Source organism: Aulonocara stuartgranti (genome assembly GCF_965226115.1).
Source record: "Aulonocara stuartgranti genome assembly, chromosome: 12".
In the NCBI taxonomy this organism is placed as follows: domain Eukaryota; kingdom Metazoa; phylum Chordata; class Actinopteri; order Cichliformes; family Cichlidae; genus Aulonocara; species Aulonocara stuartgranti.
In genome coordinates, this window is record NC_138948.1 from 35,441,609 (window position 1) to 35,461,321 (window position 19,713).

At 41.0% G+C, this 19,713-nt stretch overlaps 2 protein-coding genes across 2 annotated transcripts in view; one reads left to right on the forward strand and one right to left on the reverse strand.

Annotated features, from left to right (window-relative positions):
- Positions 1-19,713, reverse strand: part of LOC309718862 (glutathione hydrolase 5 proenzyme-like) — an 88,699-nt gene that overhangs the window by 47,774 nt on the left and 21,212 nt on the right. The gene's annotated exons all lie outside the window — the stretch shown is intronic.
- Positions 8,277-14,246, forward strand: LOC309718863 (kelch-like protein 10). Its single transcript, XM_082554472.1, has 5 exons — positions 8,277-8,648; positions 9,577-10,063; positions 11,061-11,654; positions 13,546-13,695; positions 13,930-14,246. Exons 1-5 carry the CDS (start codon positions 8,515-8,517, stop codon positions 14,227-14,229), a joined length of 1,665 nt encoding a protein of 554 aa, XP_082410598.1. The 5' UTR covers positions 8,277-8,514; the 3' UTR covers positions 14,230-14,246.

Genomic DNA, 19,713 nt, shown 5'->3' on the forward strand with positions numbered 1-19,713 from the left:
GGGCTGTGAGGCACCGCCCGCCGGGCCCTCTCCTTTGGGAAAACCCTCAACACTGGGCCGAACCTTGGAGTTCTGTATGTCCATTCAGGCACACTCCATGCTTGATCTGTAGGCAATTCCTCTCAGAAGTGGAGGTCACGGTGGAGGCGTTGGAGGGCGGAAGGCGTTCCCTCAGTGGCTCTCCTCTTCTGAGATTGTGTAAAAACAAAAGTCAATGTAGTGTAAGAAGCTTGAAAAGAAAGTAATTGAACTTGTTGAGATGGTTGATCAAACTGAAATATTACTGTCATGGTCCAGTTACGCTACATGTATATGTATTTGTTTTTGTTTCTCTCACTTTCTTTCTTGCTTCCCTGCTCACAACGCGATGCCTGGGTGGACCTAATCATGGGCTCCCGGTTGCTGTCCTCACACCTGCAAGCAATTTCTCACCTGAGGTTCATCATCCTGTTTACCAGCCACTTCTGAAGGCAGTTGCTTGGAGCCCTTTGTCGCTGGACTACTGTGTAACATTCGTTAGTGCAATTCTAGCTTTGGAAATATTTTGATTTCTCTTTGTGCTTTGCTTGGCATTTAACATTTTGTCCTTGTATATAGATTTTCCGTGCCCCGCCTTGAGACCCTGTTCGTGAGTGTGGCAGTTGCAGTGAGCCTTTGGAGCCCCCCACCCTCCATGGACCTCTGGATTTGCTGGACCCCTTCTCCCCACTTGTATATAGTGCACTCTGTGTCATGTAAATAAAAAAAAATGTTTATTGTGATTCGTAGTCTGCGCTTGAGTCCTGCTCAGCCTTGACAATTTTTAGTCACTTTCGGTTCAAGCTGCTTAGATTCCCATGATCTCACATTTGCCATTTGTGTGTTTGTTTGTCCCACATATTGCATACTCTGCTTTTGTCCTAAAATCGGGTAGGAAGTGTCTGTGTGGTTGGGCTGGTCTGGTCTGTCTAGACTTTCACTAGATAGATCAGGCTGCACCCACCTGTGAAACGGGTGGAGGGTCACCAGGACATGCAGAACTCTTGCCTCCTTAGTAGAAAGGGCCACTGCCAGAGGCGGAGGGCTGTGAGGCATCCAACCCCCATCTCATCAATAGGGGGGTATGATCTGAAATAACAATAGATTGATAATTGCAAGTTTCAATAAGTGGAAGAGGACATTTATCAGTGACAAATGAATTTATCCAATAGAACATTTTGTGGACAGGAATATAGTCGGAGCATGCCCTGGATGAGTATCCTTATTAGAGCTTCTTTCTAGGTTAGAGAGCACACAGCTTGTACCTCCGGCTAAAATGAGATTGTGTGTTGTCATATCCAGAATTCACGAGAATTAATAGACAATTAAGTTTTCATCATCCCATTTGGGGGCGTAAATGTTGGCTTAAATCAGTTCATAAAGTTGTCCATAAAGTCCATAATGACACTATCTCTATTTTAAGATTAGTCTTAAAACTTTCCTTTCTGAAGCATATAGTTAGAGCTGGATCAGGTGACCCTGAATCCTCCCTTAGTTATGCTGCAATAGGTGTAGGCTGCTAAGGGATTCCCATGATGCACTGAGTGTTTCTTCTTCAGATTCACATGGACCAAATTCAAATTCAAATTCAAATTTTTATTTGTCACGTACACAGTCATACACAGTACGATATGTAGTGAAATGCTTTGACAACTGCTCGTGACCTAAAGAAAACAAAAAAGGAAAAGGCTATGAATAAGATAGGAAATAAATATGAAAAATTAAAAAGGGTAAATTTAACTAGGAAGGAATAAAATATAAATTAAGGTTAAAAATGAAATAACTGTACAACACACTGGGAAAGAATAAGATAAAATATATAAATTAAATTGAAAATAAAATAACTGTACAACAAAATACACAATATAGAACTATATAAGAATGTATGAACAAAATACACAAGAAGTATAAATAAATATATACACAATAACAGCAGCAGTGATTTAAGTGATGAAGTGAAAACAATGTCCAGAATGTCCAGTGTGTGTGTAAGAACTATATGTGTGGGTCAGTACTGTGTGGTGGTGTGATTGAGAGACCGTATCGCCTGCGGGAAGAAGCTCCTCCTCAGTCTCTCTGTGTTGGTCTTCAGGGAGCGGAATCGCTTTCCTGACCTCAACAGAGAGAACAGTCCGTTGTTGGGATGGCTGAGGTCCTTCACGATCTTCCTGGCCTTGGTCCAGCACCGCCTGCTGTAGATTGAGTGCAGGTCAGGGAGCTTGGAGCGGATGGTGCGCTCAGCTGACCGCACAACCCTCTGTAGAGCTCGTCTGTCCTGCATGGTGCTGTTCCCGATGTAAATAAAAAAAAATGTTTATTGTGATTCGTAGTCTGCGCTTGAGTCCTGCTCAGCCTTGACAATTTTTAGTCACTTTCGGTTCAAGCTGCTTAGATTCCCAAGATCTCACATTTGCCATTTGTGTGTTTGTTTGTCCCACATATTGCATACTCTGCTTTTGTCCTAAAATCGGGTAGGAAGTGTCTGTGTGGTTGGGCTGGTCTGGTCTGTCTAGACTTTCACTAGATAGATCAGGCTGCACCCACCTGTGAAACGGGTGGAGGGTCACCAGGACATGCAGAACTCTTGCCTCCTTAGTAGAAAGGGCCACTGCCAGAGGCGGAGGGCAGTGAGGCATCCAACCCCCATCTCATCAATAGGGGGGTATGATCTGAAATAACAATAGATTGAGGACGCCATCATCTACCTGCTCAATCGTGTCTACACCCATCTGGACCAGCCGGCGAGCACTGTGAGGGTCATGTTTTTTGACTTTTCCAGTGCTTTCAACACCATCAGGCCGACCCTCCTGGGTGATAAGTTAGCAGCGATCCAGGTGGATGCTTCTCTGGTGTCCTGGATTGTTGATTACCTGACAGGAAGACCACAATATGTACGTCTCCCACAGTGTGTGTCTGACAAGGTGATTAGCAACACAGGGGCACCACAGGGGACTGTCCTCTCCCCCTTCCTCTTCACCCTCTACACCACAGACTTCAGCCACTGCACAGAGACCTGCCATCTTCAGAAGTTTTCTGATGACTCTGCGGTGGTTGGATGCATCAGCAGGGATGATGTAAATGTAAATGTAAATGTTGGCTTAAATCAGTTCATAAAGTTGTCCATAAAGTCCATAATGTTGGCCAACCACAGTAATGCGGACCCATAATAAGGACCCATAGGATCAGATAAAATGGTTGATACAGGAAATGGGACGTTTTTACCCATAAGGATGGCCACCCCTCTGTCTTAGAGTTAAAGTTGGAATGGACTATTTGGCCAACCCAACCAGTCTTCAATCTATATCGGTCTGCTATACAAAGGTGAGTCCCCTGTGGAAAAGACATAGCAGATTTTTTCAGTTGTGTAAGCACCTTTTTGTGCTTAACAGGGTGATTCATAGACTTAATGATCCAACTTACAAAGTTGGCTGCATAACCCGTAAGCTTCGCCTGTATATTGACAGCAGCCATAGAGTTATCTAATCAAAGAGCAACAGTATGAACGTGTGTGTGTGTGATAGCCACTAACGTCTAATCACACTTATGTGAATTAACTTATATTTCAGCTATTTTACTTTAAATGTAAGTGATATTTTCTTTTGAAAATCCTCTAAATTAACTAGTTTTAACTATAGACCTGGTAACTAGTCTGGGATATTTGTAGCTGATGCTCCATTTTTGTACCAGTAGGTGGCAGTGTGAGACCATGGTTTGGCCTGTTGTTAGTAGTCAGAAGCATGCTCAGCACTGTTTTCTCATAATGTTACATGTACTCCCTGCCTTATCATTTCTTTCCTGCTTGCAGGCTAGTATTGTACCAGAAATAGAAAATAAAAGCAGTCACACCCGATATATTGCATAGATTTATTTGAAATACTTATTACTTGTTATTCTGTTTTCTTTTTATTCTGTTTCTTCGTTACTGTTTCTTTCGCTCCGGGACCACGTGCACGTAATTTTCGTTACACCTCATGTAAACATGTGATGCGAATGACAATAAAGAATCCATGAATTCTTTTGGACCTAATACTGATCTTTGAGGTATGTCACAAGCAACATCCATCAATTTAGATTCCTACTCATTTATTTGTACATATTGTTGCATATTCACTACATAGCTTTTTATCAGCCCAAAACCACTCCCCTAAACCCATACTTTCCATTTTTTTTATTAGAATTTCATGACTGACAGTATCGAATAGGGCTGCCACAAACGTTTATTTTGATAGTCGACTAGTCACCGATTATTTTTGCGATTAGTCCACTAATCAGATCATGCAACACAGAGCTTACTGCACCAGCATGCATCTGCTCTAATATAACTATCATTAGCTTACAGCTTTAAGTGTATGTGCTAACTAAAAAATAAAGACAAGATGATAGTTTATTAAATTTTAATTAAATTTGCAGATTGTTTCGGTGAAGTTTAATAAACTCAGCCGTCTGCTCCTTGCTATCTAAAATATAACAGGACACCAGAGTATATTCTCCAGCATCTCACACTTCTGATGATCAGCTGTCTGCTTGATGTTTATTCAGCTGTGTAAAAACCAATGACTGTATAAATTATAACTTTAATCTCAGCCAAACCGATTTACTCAGGAACAAATGAAAAAACCCAAACAATAACATTTTTAAGTTATCTAAGTGACTTAGATATCATGTTTAACCTGAGTAGCGAAAGACGGCGGTGGGTTTGAAAACGATTTGCCGGGAGTCCGGTGTTCTCACCGGCTCTAGCGAGCCTTGAACCCCAGCTAGCTATCGAGCTAGTGCTCTTGCTCTAGTGTGAGAGATAAGTAGTTTTAAACCTTGTGATCCACAAAACAGCATAACGATAAAAGAAGAACTGACTGCGTTACAGTCAGTGCGGGAGCAGCGGCTTCGCTCATGCGCGATTCATTTGCCGTTTGGACGCACAGGTGTTGTCTCATGATATCACAGGTCTCCTGCCCTGATAGCAGCTGGGGGAGGACTATCCTCCGCCTGTGAGCGCTTTGGCATGGGTGAGGTGCCCAAGGTATCACCGCTGCCTGTTGCGAGTAAGAGCGATATGCGTTTTCACGTCAAAAAGTCGTCATAAATAAGTCTCCAATAATACCAGAAAAAGTCGCCAGATTTGTCGCTAGTCGCTTTTTAGAAAAAAAGTCGCTAAGGGGGTCTGAAAACTCGTTAAATATAGCGACAAAGTCGCTAAGTTGGCAACACTGCAGCTGGCGTCCTTGTACATGCAGTGCTGCCATCTTCTGTTTCAGTCTGTTATTACACTCTCAAATCCTACTACTTATTCATGTGTCTTTTGGGATCTTACAAAGCTACGGAGCCCCGCAGGGGACATGGGAGAAAAAAAAATTAAGACAGACTTTTGCGAGATCTCGCAAAAGTTTTAGCCGCATTCTTCGGAGGCCGCCAGCTCGAAGCCGACCGGGAGGTCGAGGCACGATGTGCCGGGAAAGCGGTGTTCCTCCCGGCTGTAGTAGGTCTCGACCTCCCGTTAGCTTCGAGCTAGTGGGTGTCAGATCTCCAAAAACGTCGGAGCACTTTTGCAAATATGTGATGTCTTGTAAACCGAGCAGGTATCTGACGTTTACACAACTACATTCACGCCTCAAAATATCTTAAAAGTGTATTTTGTGACCCAGAAAGAGTAATATTACAACAAAGTAGCTGCCGCCATTGTTGGAATTCAACTTTTGCGAGATCTCGCAAAAGTCTGTCTTAATTTTTTTTTCTCCCATGTCCCCTGCGGGGCTCCGTACAAAGCTTCAAACGACACGTCGACTATTAAATTAGTCTTCGACGATTTTGATAGTCGACGTAATCGTGACTAGTCGACTAATCGTGGCAGCCCTAGTAAATGGTAAATGGCCTGTATTTATATAGCGCTTTACTAGTCCCTAAGGACCCCAAAGCGCTTTACATATCCAGTCATCCACCCATTCACACACACATTCACACACTGGTGATGGCAAGCTACATTGTAGCCACAGCCACCCTGGGGCGCACTGACAGAGGCGAGGCTGCCGGACACTAGCGCCACCTGGCCCTCTGACCACCACCAGTAGGCAACGGGTGAAGTGTCTTGCCCAAGGACACAACGACCGAGACTGTCCAAGCCGGGACTCGAACCGGCAACCTTCCGATTACAAGGCGAACTCCCAACTCTTGAGCCACGATCGAACAGTTTTTTTAATTTAAAAAAAAAACTCCAATTGTGTACTTCTTATTATGTAGGCCAGGGGTGTCCAAACTTTTTGCAAAGAGGGCCAAATTTTATAAAGTGAAGATGCCTGGGGGCCAATGGTTCCTTTTGACTTTTTTTTTCATAACAAAGTTACATGAAAATATAATGAAGAACAATTTTAATAGTCACAATTACCCGTTATTTTTAAAATAGAAATGTACCTAAATAAAAGACACTCAGGCAAGCATTTACAACTCTAAAGACACAATTCCACCTTTCATTTATATCTGGAGAGTCAGACAACATTGAACAAACTGTATAGAATACCCTAAATTTCCATGAGTTTGCAATATCTTTGCCTAATGAACATTTAAACAGGCCTTATAAGTAATGAAAAGTGTTCTGTTATCAATAAAGTTTTTTTTAAAGTGAATTTCGCCCTTTGACTTTTACAAGACCTTTCAGGAAGCCAAAGTTTTTCACATACTGGAAGATTGCACAACTGGAAGTTCACTTGCTGCAAGAAATAAACACATTTGTAAATTTACACAATATGTACACAACACACTCAACTATGAATTAAGAGCATAACATCAACAGTTAAAACCAAATCTTAAGAGTTTAACAAAATACGTTTCCTTTTGTGTATTGCATTAGCATGCTTTATGCTTTTTACTGTTCAGAAACACATGAGTAATGCAGGGATGTCACTCCTGGAGGCCTGCTCTTCATTTGATTCAACTGTGCTAAACCAGAAAGAACTAAAACATGCATAGCAGCTCTCCAGTACAGAATTTGGGCATCCCTGGACTAATGAGAGGGGTGATACTGAGATCTAGAGTTTAGTAAAGCAATTAGGTGTGCTTTGAGGGAAGTGGTTGAGATGCATAAAATATCACGCAAGTGGGAGTCACTCATCCTTGAGCTCAATCGGTTCTTGTTTAAGTTCATGACAGAGAATGCTTGCTCTCACAAATATGTGGAACCAAATTGACCCTGTGTACGAGAAAATGCTAAATTCCTGGTTTGAGACCGGATGTGGGGTTGTACATTTCCGGTAGCCTTACTTTGCGGTCAATCGCTACTGCGAAGATATACTCCAAAATCATGTCCAAAACTCGAAAACGGAAAGATCGCGTTAAGTTACAAAGAGCAGAAGGTGGGAACACTCACCGCTGTTGTGTCATAAAAAATCTAATGATCAATTTTTACGTTTAAAGAGTTTAGATCGATCAGTTGTTTACATCACTCAACACAAGCAGAACTGCATCACTGCAGCAGAAGACACCTCGTCCACATTCAGAAGCACATCTCTGTATAGTGACTGGTCTCATGATTTAAACAGGCAAATGTTCAGCATTCAAACTACAGGTGAACTATAGTCAAACCAGATGTTTCCCCCATTATGTCGAGATCAGCTAGTCAAGTACACACCTACACAGCATGTTAACAAACCCTGAAAAAAGCCACACAAAAAATGAATGATTGCTGGTAACGGTTTCTATACATTAGTATTTACGAAGAGTATGTTGTGACTTACCTTCAAAATTACAGCGGTCCCTCGCTAATAACGCGGTTCACCTTTCACCTCGCTGTTTCGCAGATTTTTTTTAGTGCAAGTTTGCATGCTTATTTTTTTTTATGTCACATTGTGTCCTGATCGCTGCAGACGATCTCCTCCGTGACGTCTCTCCTGTACAGTACAGAATCGCTGCATCGATCGCTGGCAGTGTGACTCTGAAGTGCAGTACTGTATGTCCACGATGTCCACGAAACGTTTTGCACCGTCAAAAAATAAAATTGGCAACTTGATTTCACCTATCGCTGGTTATTTTTAGAACATAACACGCGCGATAAACGAGGGACAGCTGAGAAATATAACATTTGAATCCCTTTTCTCTTTTGCCCTGAGGTGCAGGGAAAAAATATCAACAAGTCGATGAACATCATTTACAGATATATTGGGTAAATGCCCAAGACATCTATAGAAATGTAAATTGCCGCTTGATTCATTCATTTGCTTAACTTGTTTTGGACCATAAACCAGGTGCGAATAGGACACCGGAAACAAAGCTCCCCAAAGGCGTTTCCGCACCGGAAGTAGCATATGCTAACGTGCACACAGTCAGTTAACGGAATGATACACTATGATTTTCAAATATAAACAGAGTAGTGACACTTTCCAGGCAGCATACGTTAACGTAATCAGTAATTTAGACAAAGTACCTCACAAACTGTAGGCAGATCTCTAAAGGAAAACACTAAACAGGAGATTTTTTAGAAGTTTAAACATCTTGAGTAACATCTGAATAATGACCAGCGCCCGTAGTACCGTCTTTAGGGAGCTTTTTCTGGATGGAGAGGTTTGTGACTCTGTGATCCGAGCTGGAGATGTTGAGTTTAAAATTCACAGGATCATCCTCTGTAACTGCAGTGCATACTTCAGGTGAGCAGGCCTGTGTTGTTTGGCTGTGGTTGGTTCTGCATTTATCCTACTTCAAAGTTTTCATGTAACACAGTGCAGCAGGTATTGGGAGGTTTCAATGTTACACTGTACTTTTTGACCACTAGAAATGTTCTGGAGCAATTTTTAGGGGGGAAAAAATCAGTCCTGTATTTTTATTTAGTTATTTATTTTGGGAGGTTTGTTGGGATACATATATAGTGTAGGTTTGTGTTTGACTCCACAATGAGCCGTTAAGAGGTAGTTTGAAAGATTACAGACGCTATAAACTGGCTTTCTGATTATATTTCATCAGCACGACAACAGCAGCAGCAGTTCTAATAAATTTGTGCACAAACTGGCCTGCACCAAAAGGACCACATCAGTGGTGATATTAGCTGTGCCTTCACCAGTTTAGCTGAAATTGTATGTCTAAATAGGCAGGTAATCAATTTGGGGCCAGACTGAGCGGTGGCCAATGATATGCCATTTCTGTTGCATTGGGACATGTCTGCTCTTTCCAATTCTGTCTAGTCAGTAAATTTGATAATGTGAAATTCAGTTATTATATTTGCAGCTATTTAATGCCTGCTGTCCCCTGTCGCCCTAACCCTGTTACTGTATAGGAATATTTGCTACAATGCCTAGACAACTCTATATCTTTCTGTCTGTCTAAACATAGCAGCAATGCTGAATGTTTTTCTGCACGTCTGAATAGATGACCTTAAATAGGAGATTGCCCATTTGAAATCAAGTCATTTTAGATTTTTGTTACTTTAATTTCATATCTCTTTGATCACAGTTTGCTCAAGTAAGCATGCAGCTGAAAAATTATACAAATGCTATTTAACTATGAGCTGCACGACATCAGGTACTTTTTAAGTTCCATGACAGAGAGACAATGTGAAAATGCTGATCTGAATCTGCACAGGGATCTCTTCTGCTACAAACCACTACCATCAAACAAGATCTACAACTTCCCCACTGTGTCTCCAAAAGCAATGAGCCTCATTTTGGAATATGCCTACACCCAATCTGTTGTGGTGACGGAGGACAATGTACTGGAGCTGTTGGCGGAAGCAGACCACTTTATCGTGACTGGCGTCATTCAAGCCTGCTGCGACTTCCTGGAGAGGAAGCTTTGTGTAAATAACTGCGTCAGTATCTACAATCTGGCACAATTACACAACTGTCCTGACCTCAGGGGAAAGGCCTTTCTCTACATCCTCCATCACTTTGAAGAGGTTGGTGCACTCTCCTTGGAGTTCCTTCAGCTCTCTGTGCAGCAACTATCAGATCTTATCGAGAATGATGAGCTCAATGTGAAGCAGGAGAGCACTGTGTTTGAGGCCATTCTCAGATGGATCAACTATTCCCCTGTGGAACGTGGGTGTGACATGCCCGCACTGCTCAAGCAGGTAACTGAAAATGGGATATCAATTTAATTGCACCTCTAAGTGCATTTATTTTGTTTATTACTCAGTGAGGGGCTGTTGAATGAATGGTACAGTTTGAAAGTATAGAAAGCAACTTCCGCTGTAGCAATTTGAATTGGGAATAAAAAATAAAACATAAGCTTGATGCCTGATGCAAAAAAAAAAAAAAGAAGTTTGATTGTACACTATTGTGTTTACAGAGTTGGGTGTCCAGGCCGCCCACCTGCTCGCCCATCAGCCTTTTATGGCTGACGTGTAAAAAGCTAAAATTGCAATGGCAGAATTACTCAAACTTAAGGCTTGGTAATAGAGTTAATGTAGGGGAATCATTCTTCTTCATTCTTAATCACATTGGGGGTGGGGGTGGGGGGGCTGTTTCTAATTCACTTGGGAGTGTGCATCAGAAGGTGCTCATCATTTAGTCCTTAATAAATTGTAAAAGTATTATTTACACTTGCGTCCAGATAAAACTGGCCGTTGTTTTGTACTTTCAGAAGTGCATTATTGATAATGTGTCTGAACTGCACTTTAGCTTTTCTGACAGAAAAGTTGACTATGCCCATCGTGTTCTGCCAGAACTTACTGACTGGACCTTAGGCATTTACAACAGGACACACCCTCATTGTGGGACCTGTTTCTACAGCAGGAGGTTACTCAGTGCTCAGATAATGGCATTGAAGCTTGACTGTGGCACCACTGCTTGTTTGGAGGTAATGCCATGACCTGCCATTGCTGTTTGGCAGGTGATGCTGTGGCTCTTTACAGGTAATGTTAGGGTCTTTAAGGGCAATGCCACAGCTGATTGGAGGCAATGCCAGGAGCTACCATAGCTATCTGGGTGATTCCATGACATTTTGATTATAGGGATAGTGCTATACTTCACTAATGGGTGGTGGCATGGTGGCTACATCCAACTCTTATATACAGTCTAATGTTGTATTTCTTGCCTTTTCCCCTTATGATTCTTGTTTTCATCCAGGTCCGCCTACTATTAATACCCACTGAGTACTTGGTTGGCACTGTGAGCAGAAATGATGTGGTGAGTAGTAGTCCGGCATGCATGGATATGGTAACCACTGCCATGAAGATGCTAAATGAGTCCATTGTGGAGAGACCTATGCCCCAAACACGCCTGCCGTCTGAAGTCTTATTGGCCGTTGGTGGATGGGTGAGTCATTTCCCAAGTGTCAAGATTGAGTTGTACAATGTCCGAGCTGACCACTGGGTGCCGCTGAGCTGGACACGGTATGCTTCTCTGGGATTCTACGGTTGTGCTTACCTCAATGGATGTGTCTATTGCATCGGAGGTTTTGATTTCATAAGCTATTCACGTCATGTGAGAAGGTTCAGCCTCACCAACCAAACCTGGACAGAGGTGGGGCCGATGCATGAAGAGCGGGGCTTTCTCAGTGTGGCCACACTGAATGGCTGCATATATGCTATGGGCGGGTGCCAAAACCAAAAGAAACTGAAAACTGCAGAACGATATGAGCCTGACACCAACCAGTGGACTATGATTGCATCGATGCACAAGCCCAGGGCAGAAGCTGGTGCTGCAACACTACACGGCAAGGTAAGTGGAATTGAGGTAGTGGAAGATCTCTGCCATGTTGGTTTTGTGGAGAAAGTGGTGGACAAAGTTAACTGGTAATGCTAACAACCTTGGTTAACAAGCTGCGTCAATAAAATGTACAGTCACATAATTCCATTAGAAATGCACCTGCCACTGCCTTAATCTGTCAGTACACGTCCCAAAGCAGTCACAAACCCAAATTGTAGCCAGGACACTATCCATATGGATTAGGTTTTTTTTGGCCTTTTGTGTCTGGCTGTAAAAATGATTTTTAAGGCTATGTAGTTGGATTTACAACATATGGGGATTTATTATCTTTTGGAGCCAGCCAACCAACGCATTTATGCACTGGAACATGAGAGCACAGTAAAATATTACTTTTCTGTGAGTTTCTGTGCAAAAAACATTTTTTAATAGTCTTATAAAGCTGGCCAATGGGAGTAATTTTTAAAAAGTGAATATTTATTTATTTTTTTTAGATTTATGTCATGAGTATTGAGAAAGACATTCTTTCCTTGGTTGGTACTTTTTTTCTTGCAAACTTATAACAATCCTGCAAAGGATTGTTTTGGTTTTTTTTGGTTCGGTTGGGATCTCTTTGTTAATTTAATCTCAGTAAACATATGTTTTTTTAAAAAGAATATTATGGTTTGGCAATTTCTTTATTCCTGTTTTATTTGTTTTGCTTAACATGGCACTGATTTGCAAATGTACTTTTCAGCTTGAGGGCTTAATCATCACTGGACCTTTCTGTGGAAAATATGAATAGTTTATGAATTGTATCAGTTTTATAATATTTTATTTTTAAGCTAAATATTTCTATTACCATTAATCCAACAGCTCAGGGAGAAGGTTATGGTTACTTCACCCTCACATCGTGAAAAATAGCAATTTTATAATTTCTGCATCCATATTTTTTAAGTCTGCAAAATACAGAAAATAAATGCAGCAAACCTCTGCTAAAACTAAATGTTTTAGGATAACACCATCATTTTTAGATTTTTACTACTATTATGCAAAGTAGCTACACAGAAATCTGATGAAAACATTTTTAGTTTTTCACAAGCGCATGGCACAACATCGAAGAGCCACCTCCACGGGACAAGACTCAGCAGTCCATCTGCATCTAAAGGACAAAGGTCACTCTTTCGAGGATGCCAATGTTCACATTATGGACAGGGAGGACAGATTGTTTGAAAGAGGAGTGAAAGAAGCCATTTATGACCACTGTGAGCGACCATCTTTGAACAGAGGCGGTGGCTTACGACACCAGCTGTCTGCCATCTATAATCTAGTTTTGAGTTCCCTTCCCAGACGTCTTAACGCCCACTCACATCCTGGGCCATCTGATCTCAGGAATTCGCTTGATAAGGTGGGGCCAGGTTTCACAATGAGCTCACCTGAAACCCTGGCTGATTGTGACCCACACCTTGGCTCATGTAATTAGGTAGAGGATCATCAGGGGGTCCTTTGTCCCTCTTGGGGGGAAACTCCCACAGGGCTTAAATCTGGGACTCTCCACCATTTGACTCTTAGATCTGAAGAAGCTTCTCGGATGAGAGGTGAAAAGTCTTCAAGCAACTTAAAGAAGTCCAGATGCTTTTCTTTCCAAGCTCCTTAGAATACGATGACCTGGATGACTGAGAACCTTCACAGACATTTTTAGTGTTTGTAAGTTTTTTCTGGAAGCTGAAACATTTAATTCTAGTAAGGCAAGGCAAGGCAAGGCAAATTTATTTGTATAGCATAATTCAACAACAAGGTGATTCAAAGTGCTTTACAGAGACATTAGAAACAAAAACAGATAAAAGGCATGATTTAAAATTGATTAAAACAAGCAAGCAAACAAACTAACTAGTAATTTTGACTTAAACTTGATTTTAATTTCTAGGTGTACATTTGTGGTGGTCTTACTGAAGATGAACCTCTGTCATGTGCTGAGTCCTACAACCCTGACACCAACCAGTGGACACTGATCACACCCATGGAAACCGGGAGGACTGGGGGAGCCGTGGTCGCCTACAATAACGAAATCTTTGTAGTAAGAAGAGCTTAAAACATACTCTTATTACGGACAGAAATTCAAACATGGAATGTTTACTGTACCTGTATTTGGGAGTCTGTATTATTTTCCAAGTACCATGTACTGGGTTATTGGAATGTGATTTCTATAATTACCCTAGAATCAGATATTTTGGAATCTGGAGACCTATTTACTTTTTTACAACAGAACATTTTTACGTTACAGACTGTAACAAGTCCTTTGTCTGCACAGGTTGGTGGCTTTAACGGTATCACTCAGTTGCGTAGTGTCATCGCATATGACCCAAGAACAAGACGCTGGCGCAACGTTGCTCCCATGTTACACCCTCGTAAAAACTTCGGCATTGCAGTGCTGGAGGACCAGCTGTATGTGGTTGGAGGTTTCTACAATGGCGGCTTATTCTGCAATCTGGAGTGCTATGATGAAAAGACCAACAGGTGGTACATTGTCAGCGACAAAGGGATGACCCAAGGTGCTGTCAGTTGTTGCGTTCTGAAGCGACACCCCGATCTGACTGCTTATCTTCCATAATTATTTCACATAAAGAAATAAAGAAATACATTTTTCATCAATAAAAAACTGGCTGTTTCTCTGCTTAAGATCCTGAGGTCTGACATCCCAGTGAAAAAGTCTCTTTTAGCTGAACAGAGAACTTGAACTTTCTTTTCAACATGATGGGCATTGCAGCTTCCACATTTTATGGCCACAAGGGAGGTTAACAGCTATGATATTAAGATCCCATTGGTAAAAGTCAAATCGTTTCTTCACTAATAGGTGATCCATTCAAGCCGCCATCTTCATCTCTACCACCAGCGTTTAGCCAGCTCAACCATCTTCAATGTAGTTTTCTTGCCTACTTTAATGTCCAATTAAAGTAGATGAAATCCAATTAGAGTCACAAATTAGAGTTACTAAGGCTGACTGTAATCGGATCCACAGTTTATGAAGTGAATGCATCGTGTCACATCAGTAAGACTTGAAACTAGCAATGGGACATAAATTCTTCATAAACTGTTGAATTAGGTTATATATCACTTTACAGAAAGAACTTTTTTCCATGTAAATTTTACACAGATGTCATTTTGAATCTCTGCTGGCCTTAAGATATGAGGAAAGTTAAAGTTACTCCAGCTGTGGCGTCAACTTTCAGACGTCAGGCGTCAATTACCTTTTATCTTTTTTTAAGACACTGTTTGAGAGAAATATTCATCATGTGTTTATTTCGATAGCAGAAACATTTTTTTTTTTTTTTGTAATTACTGGTTGATTCTAAACAACAGGGCAGCTTCCGTATACTCTGTATAATGTGTTTAAATATGATTGAGCTTCTTTTAGTAGTAGAAAGGGATGTCATTCATGCAGAAGTCAGGTTGCAGGCTCTCAAAGGTGCAGTCAGATGTGTCCATGGCACAGCGACCGCAGTGGCAACTCAAAGCCACAGGGTAGGTGACGATCGGGTCTACACCAGGTGGGCAGGCGGGAAGCTCAAATGTTTTATAGTACAGGTCCCGGTATGTGCACACATGCTGGTACACATTGCTGAATGGTATCTTGATGACAGGGTCCTAAAGGGAGGGGAAATGAAAACAGTGTCCTTACAAAAATGTTGTTATAACACTACAGAAGCAACTGTTTTTAAACAAGAAATTCACCTAAAATGTTAAATGAAGTTTCAAAGTCCTGGTTTTAGGCATAAAGTCTTACTGTTAAACTGTTGTGCATCACAGTGAGGGAAAGTTGATGCTTTCAATGAACCATGTGCCAACACAGTGCAGGGGAGCTACCTAAACGCTACTCCCACAGAGGTTGATTATCTTGTTAATAGTGTTACATCTTCAGTGCGTTCAAGTCTGCATACTGTGCTCCTCAAATTTAGAGCTAATGGACTCCCTGGTATAACTCACAAATGTACACCATAAAGTCATCAAATATACTTTTGGTTCTGAGGGATTTTTAAAAGTAGAAAGGGAGGCAGAGCCTTCAGCTTTCGGGGCCCTCTTCTGTGCAACCAGAGTCAGACACACTCTACTGTTAAGGCTTAAACCTTTTGGGTTTTTTTTTCATAAAACATATAGTTGGGCTGGATCAGGTGACTGAATCCTCCCTTAGTTACACTACAATAGGTCTAGCCTGCCGGAGGCTTCCCATGATGTGGTTTTATTGGATTTATTTTCTTATGCTCCACTCTGCTTTTAATCATTATTTATTATTAATCTTTGGCTCTTTTCCACAGTGTGTCTTTTTTCCCGTCTTCCTCCCCTCACCCAAAATGATATGTTCTTGTTTCACTTGAACAATACCACCTATGTTTGCACTTATGTAAGAACAAGTATCACTGCTATGGAGTTTTCATGTTTTGCATGCAGACTCAGGGCTGCTAGTCTCCTCTTGGCATTTTCTTATTTAAACATTGGTGACTTAGAACCTCAAAGTTTAGCAGCACTCTTTAGCAGCACTCTTTTTCCTTTTTCCATCAAACATTTCTTTCAGCCATCTGTTTTTATCAGTTTATATGTGGCTGTAATTAATCTACGGCAGACCCGACCATGTTTCCATGCTTTTCAGCATGCACTTTATTCACGCTTGTCGTTCACACACTGGCTGCAGCTTTCCAGCTTGCAGCCACAAACTCCAACATGAACAAACAGTCAGGACTGAATTCAGACTTTAAGCCAGCGAGGTGTGATTGTCGTCCACATGCGTCCGCCTACCTTGCAGCCGCACCGCAGACCACACCCCACCACAGTGGCTAATATTTATTCAATAACCACAAAGTACAAAAGATAAGATTAGATATTTTATTTTTCAAAGATACATGATTATACATAGAATAAAGAAAGGTTCTATAAAAATTACACATGGTGTAGAAAAACATTATAACATACAAATGAATGTTTTATGAAAATCTGACATGTTTATTCAAAGCATAAGAATAAAAGTTTTATACAGGGAGTGCAGAATTATTAGGCAAGTTGTATTTTTGAGGAATAATTTTATTATTGAACAACAACCATGTTCTCAATGAACCCAAAAAACTCATTAATATCAAAGCTGAATGTTTTTGGAAGTAGTTTTTAGTTTGTTTTTAGTTTTAGCTATTTTAGGGGGATATCTGTGTGTGCAGGTGACTATAACTGTGCATAATTATTAGGCAACTTAACAAAAAACAAATATATACCCATTTCAATTATTTATTTTTACCAGTGACACCAATATAACATCTCCACATTCACAAATAGACATTTCTGACATTCAAAAACAAAACAAAAACAAATCAGCGACCAATATAGCCACCTTTCTTTGCAAGGACACTCAAAAGCCTGCCATCCATGGATTCTGTCAGTGTTTGGATCTGTTCACCATCAACATTGCGTGCAGCAGCAACCACAGCCTCCCAGACACTGTTCAGAGAGGTGTACTGTTTTCCCTCCTTGTAAATCTCACATTTGATGATGGACCACAGGTTCTCAATGGGGTTCAGATCAGGTGAACAAGGAGGCCATGTCATTAGTTTTTCTTCTTTTATACCCTTTCAAATTCAAATTTTATTTGTCACGTACACAGTCATACACAGTACGATATGTAGTGAAATGCTTGGACAACTGCTCGTGACCTAAAGAAAACAAAAAAGGAAAAGGCTATGAATAAGACAGGAAATAAATATGAAAAATTAAAAAGGGTAAATTTAACTAGGAAGGAATAAAATATAAATTAAGGTTAAAAATGAAATAACTGTACAACACAAATTAGAATGAAGGGTAAATTTAACTGGGAAAGAATAAGATAAAAAAAAATATATATATATATATATATATATATATATATATATATATCTCTTGCCAGCCACGTTGTGGAGTACTTGGACACGTGTGATGGAGCATTGTCCTGCATGAAAATCATGTTTTTCTTGAAGGATGCAGACTTCTTCCTGTACCACTGCTTGAAGAAGGTGTCTTCCAGAAACTGGCAGTAGGACTGGGAGTTGAGCTTGACTCCATCCTCAACCCGAAAAAGCCCCACAAGCTCATCTTTGATGATACCAGCCCAAACCAGTACTCCACCTCCACCTTGCTGGCGTCTGAGTCGGACTGGAGCTCTCTGCCCTTTACCAATCCAGCCACGGGCCCATCCATCTGGCCCATCAAGACTCACTCTCATTTCATCAGTCCATAAAACCTTAGAAAAACCAGTCTTGAGATATTTCTTGGCCCAGTCTTGACGTTTCAGCTTGTGTGTCTTGTTCAGTGGTGGTCGTCTTTCAGCCTTTCTTACCTTGGCCATGTCTCTGAGTATTGCACACCTTGTGCTTTTGGGCACTCCAGTGATGTTGCAGCTCTGAAATATGGCCAAACTGGTGGCAAGTGGCATCTTGGCAGCTGCACGCTTGACTTTTCTCAGTTCATGGGCAGTTATTTTGCACCTTGGTTTTTCCACACGCTTCTTGCGACCCTGTTGACTATTTTGAATGAAACGCTTGATTGTTCGATGATCACGCTTCAGAAGCTTTGCAATTTTGAGACTGCTGCATCCCTCTGCAAGATATCTCACTATTTTTGACTTTTCTGCACCTGTCAAGTCCTTCTTTTGACCCATTTTGCCAAAGGAAAGGACGTTGCCTAATAATTATGCACACCTGATATAGGGTGTTGATGTCATTAGACCACACCCCTTCTCATTACAGAGATGCACATCACCTAATATGCTTAATTGGTAGTAGGCTTTCGAGCCTATACAGCTTGGAGTAAGACAACATGCATGAAGAGGATGATGTGGACAAAATACTCATTTGCCTAATAATTCTGCACTCCCTGTAAAAATCATGTTCTTTGATGATCATGTCAATAAAATCATGTTTCACATTTTAAAACATACGGTACTTAGAAAAGTGTTCACAAAAACGGTTTTAGAGAACTCACACACATTTTTACTTTTTCCACAGTGCCTGTATGCCTCTTCCAAAACTTTGGGCTTTTCACCCTCACACACAATAATAATATTAAAATAATATTTGTACATAAAAATAAAAATGTTCAAATCTAAATTCTGATTCTAATGAATGAGAATACTTTATCAAATCCTAAGGAAATTATAAGGTTACAGTTGCTCCAAGACAATGAGAACAGTAACAGACTGCATATGTTGTTTTTTAATTTAGTACAAAGTTTACAAAATATAAGAAATAGATGTAATATGTACAAATAGCTCAATTATAAATATCCAGTTTTATGATTATAAGTTTCTGCTGCGCTATATACATATGGACAGTATTTTTTTTTTAAATATCCATGGAGGAGAGAAAAAGAGAACTTATCTCAGACTGAGCTTCTAGTAGGAGATCAGTATGAGAACAGAAAACAAAAAAACCATGTGGTGGGTATGTGGTAAGAGTTTCCCGGTGTAGACAGCAGCATCCAGTCCTGCAGCATCTCTGCGCTGGAGGCAAGTATCTGAGGTGTTTGGAGGGAGGAGGGGGATGAGGGTATGTCTGTGTCTGTATACGTGTGTGTGTGCGCATGTGTATCCTGTGTTCAGCTGAGAGAGTGTCCCTTCACCCGGTTGGGCAGAAGTAAACAGTCCTACAGCCAACCTTTTAGGCTCTCTGCGCCTTGAAGGGTGTAGCGCAGAGAGCCATAACACAGTCTCGTTATAAGGGAGAAGAATTTGTTGTTTTCAGCCACCCTCGGCCTTGAGGTCCTTCTAGCAGTAACTTGGGTAGTTAGATGAGAGAAATGGTGGTTGTTTGGGTTTAGTGCGATCGAGCTGCATCCAATTTTAGAGCAGATCTAAATGTCCGTCAATGATCTGTGTTCAATAAGAACAGTCTGGGTACTCAGAGCCCATCTTTAGGTTTTATAGAACATGACTGAGAGACTCTCTGAGGGTTAAAGTTAGACAAAACTAGACAAGGACATAAGAAACCAAGCAGGAAAGATAAGATGAGGGAGAGGGAGAGAGATGCAACCGCCTCCGTTAGAGCCAAAGAGAAGAAGTCAGTGAACGTGTGAGTTCTGGGTG

Bases quoted from the DNA above. Each gene is read 5' to 3' on its own strand.
- LOC309718863 (XM_082554472.1), top strand. From the start codon at position 8,515: ATGACCAGCGCCCGTAGTACCGTCTTTAGGGAGCTTTTTCTGGATGGA. The intron at 8,649-9,576 runs GTGAGCAGGCCT...GAATCTGCACAG, and splicing joins AACTGCAGTGCATACTTCAG to GGATCTCTTCTGCTACAAAC. The intron at 11,655-13,545 runs GTAAGTGGAATT...TTTAATTTCTAG, and splicing joins CTGCAACACTACACGGCAAG to GTGTACATTTGTGGTGGTCT.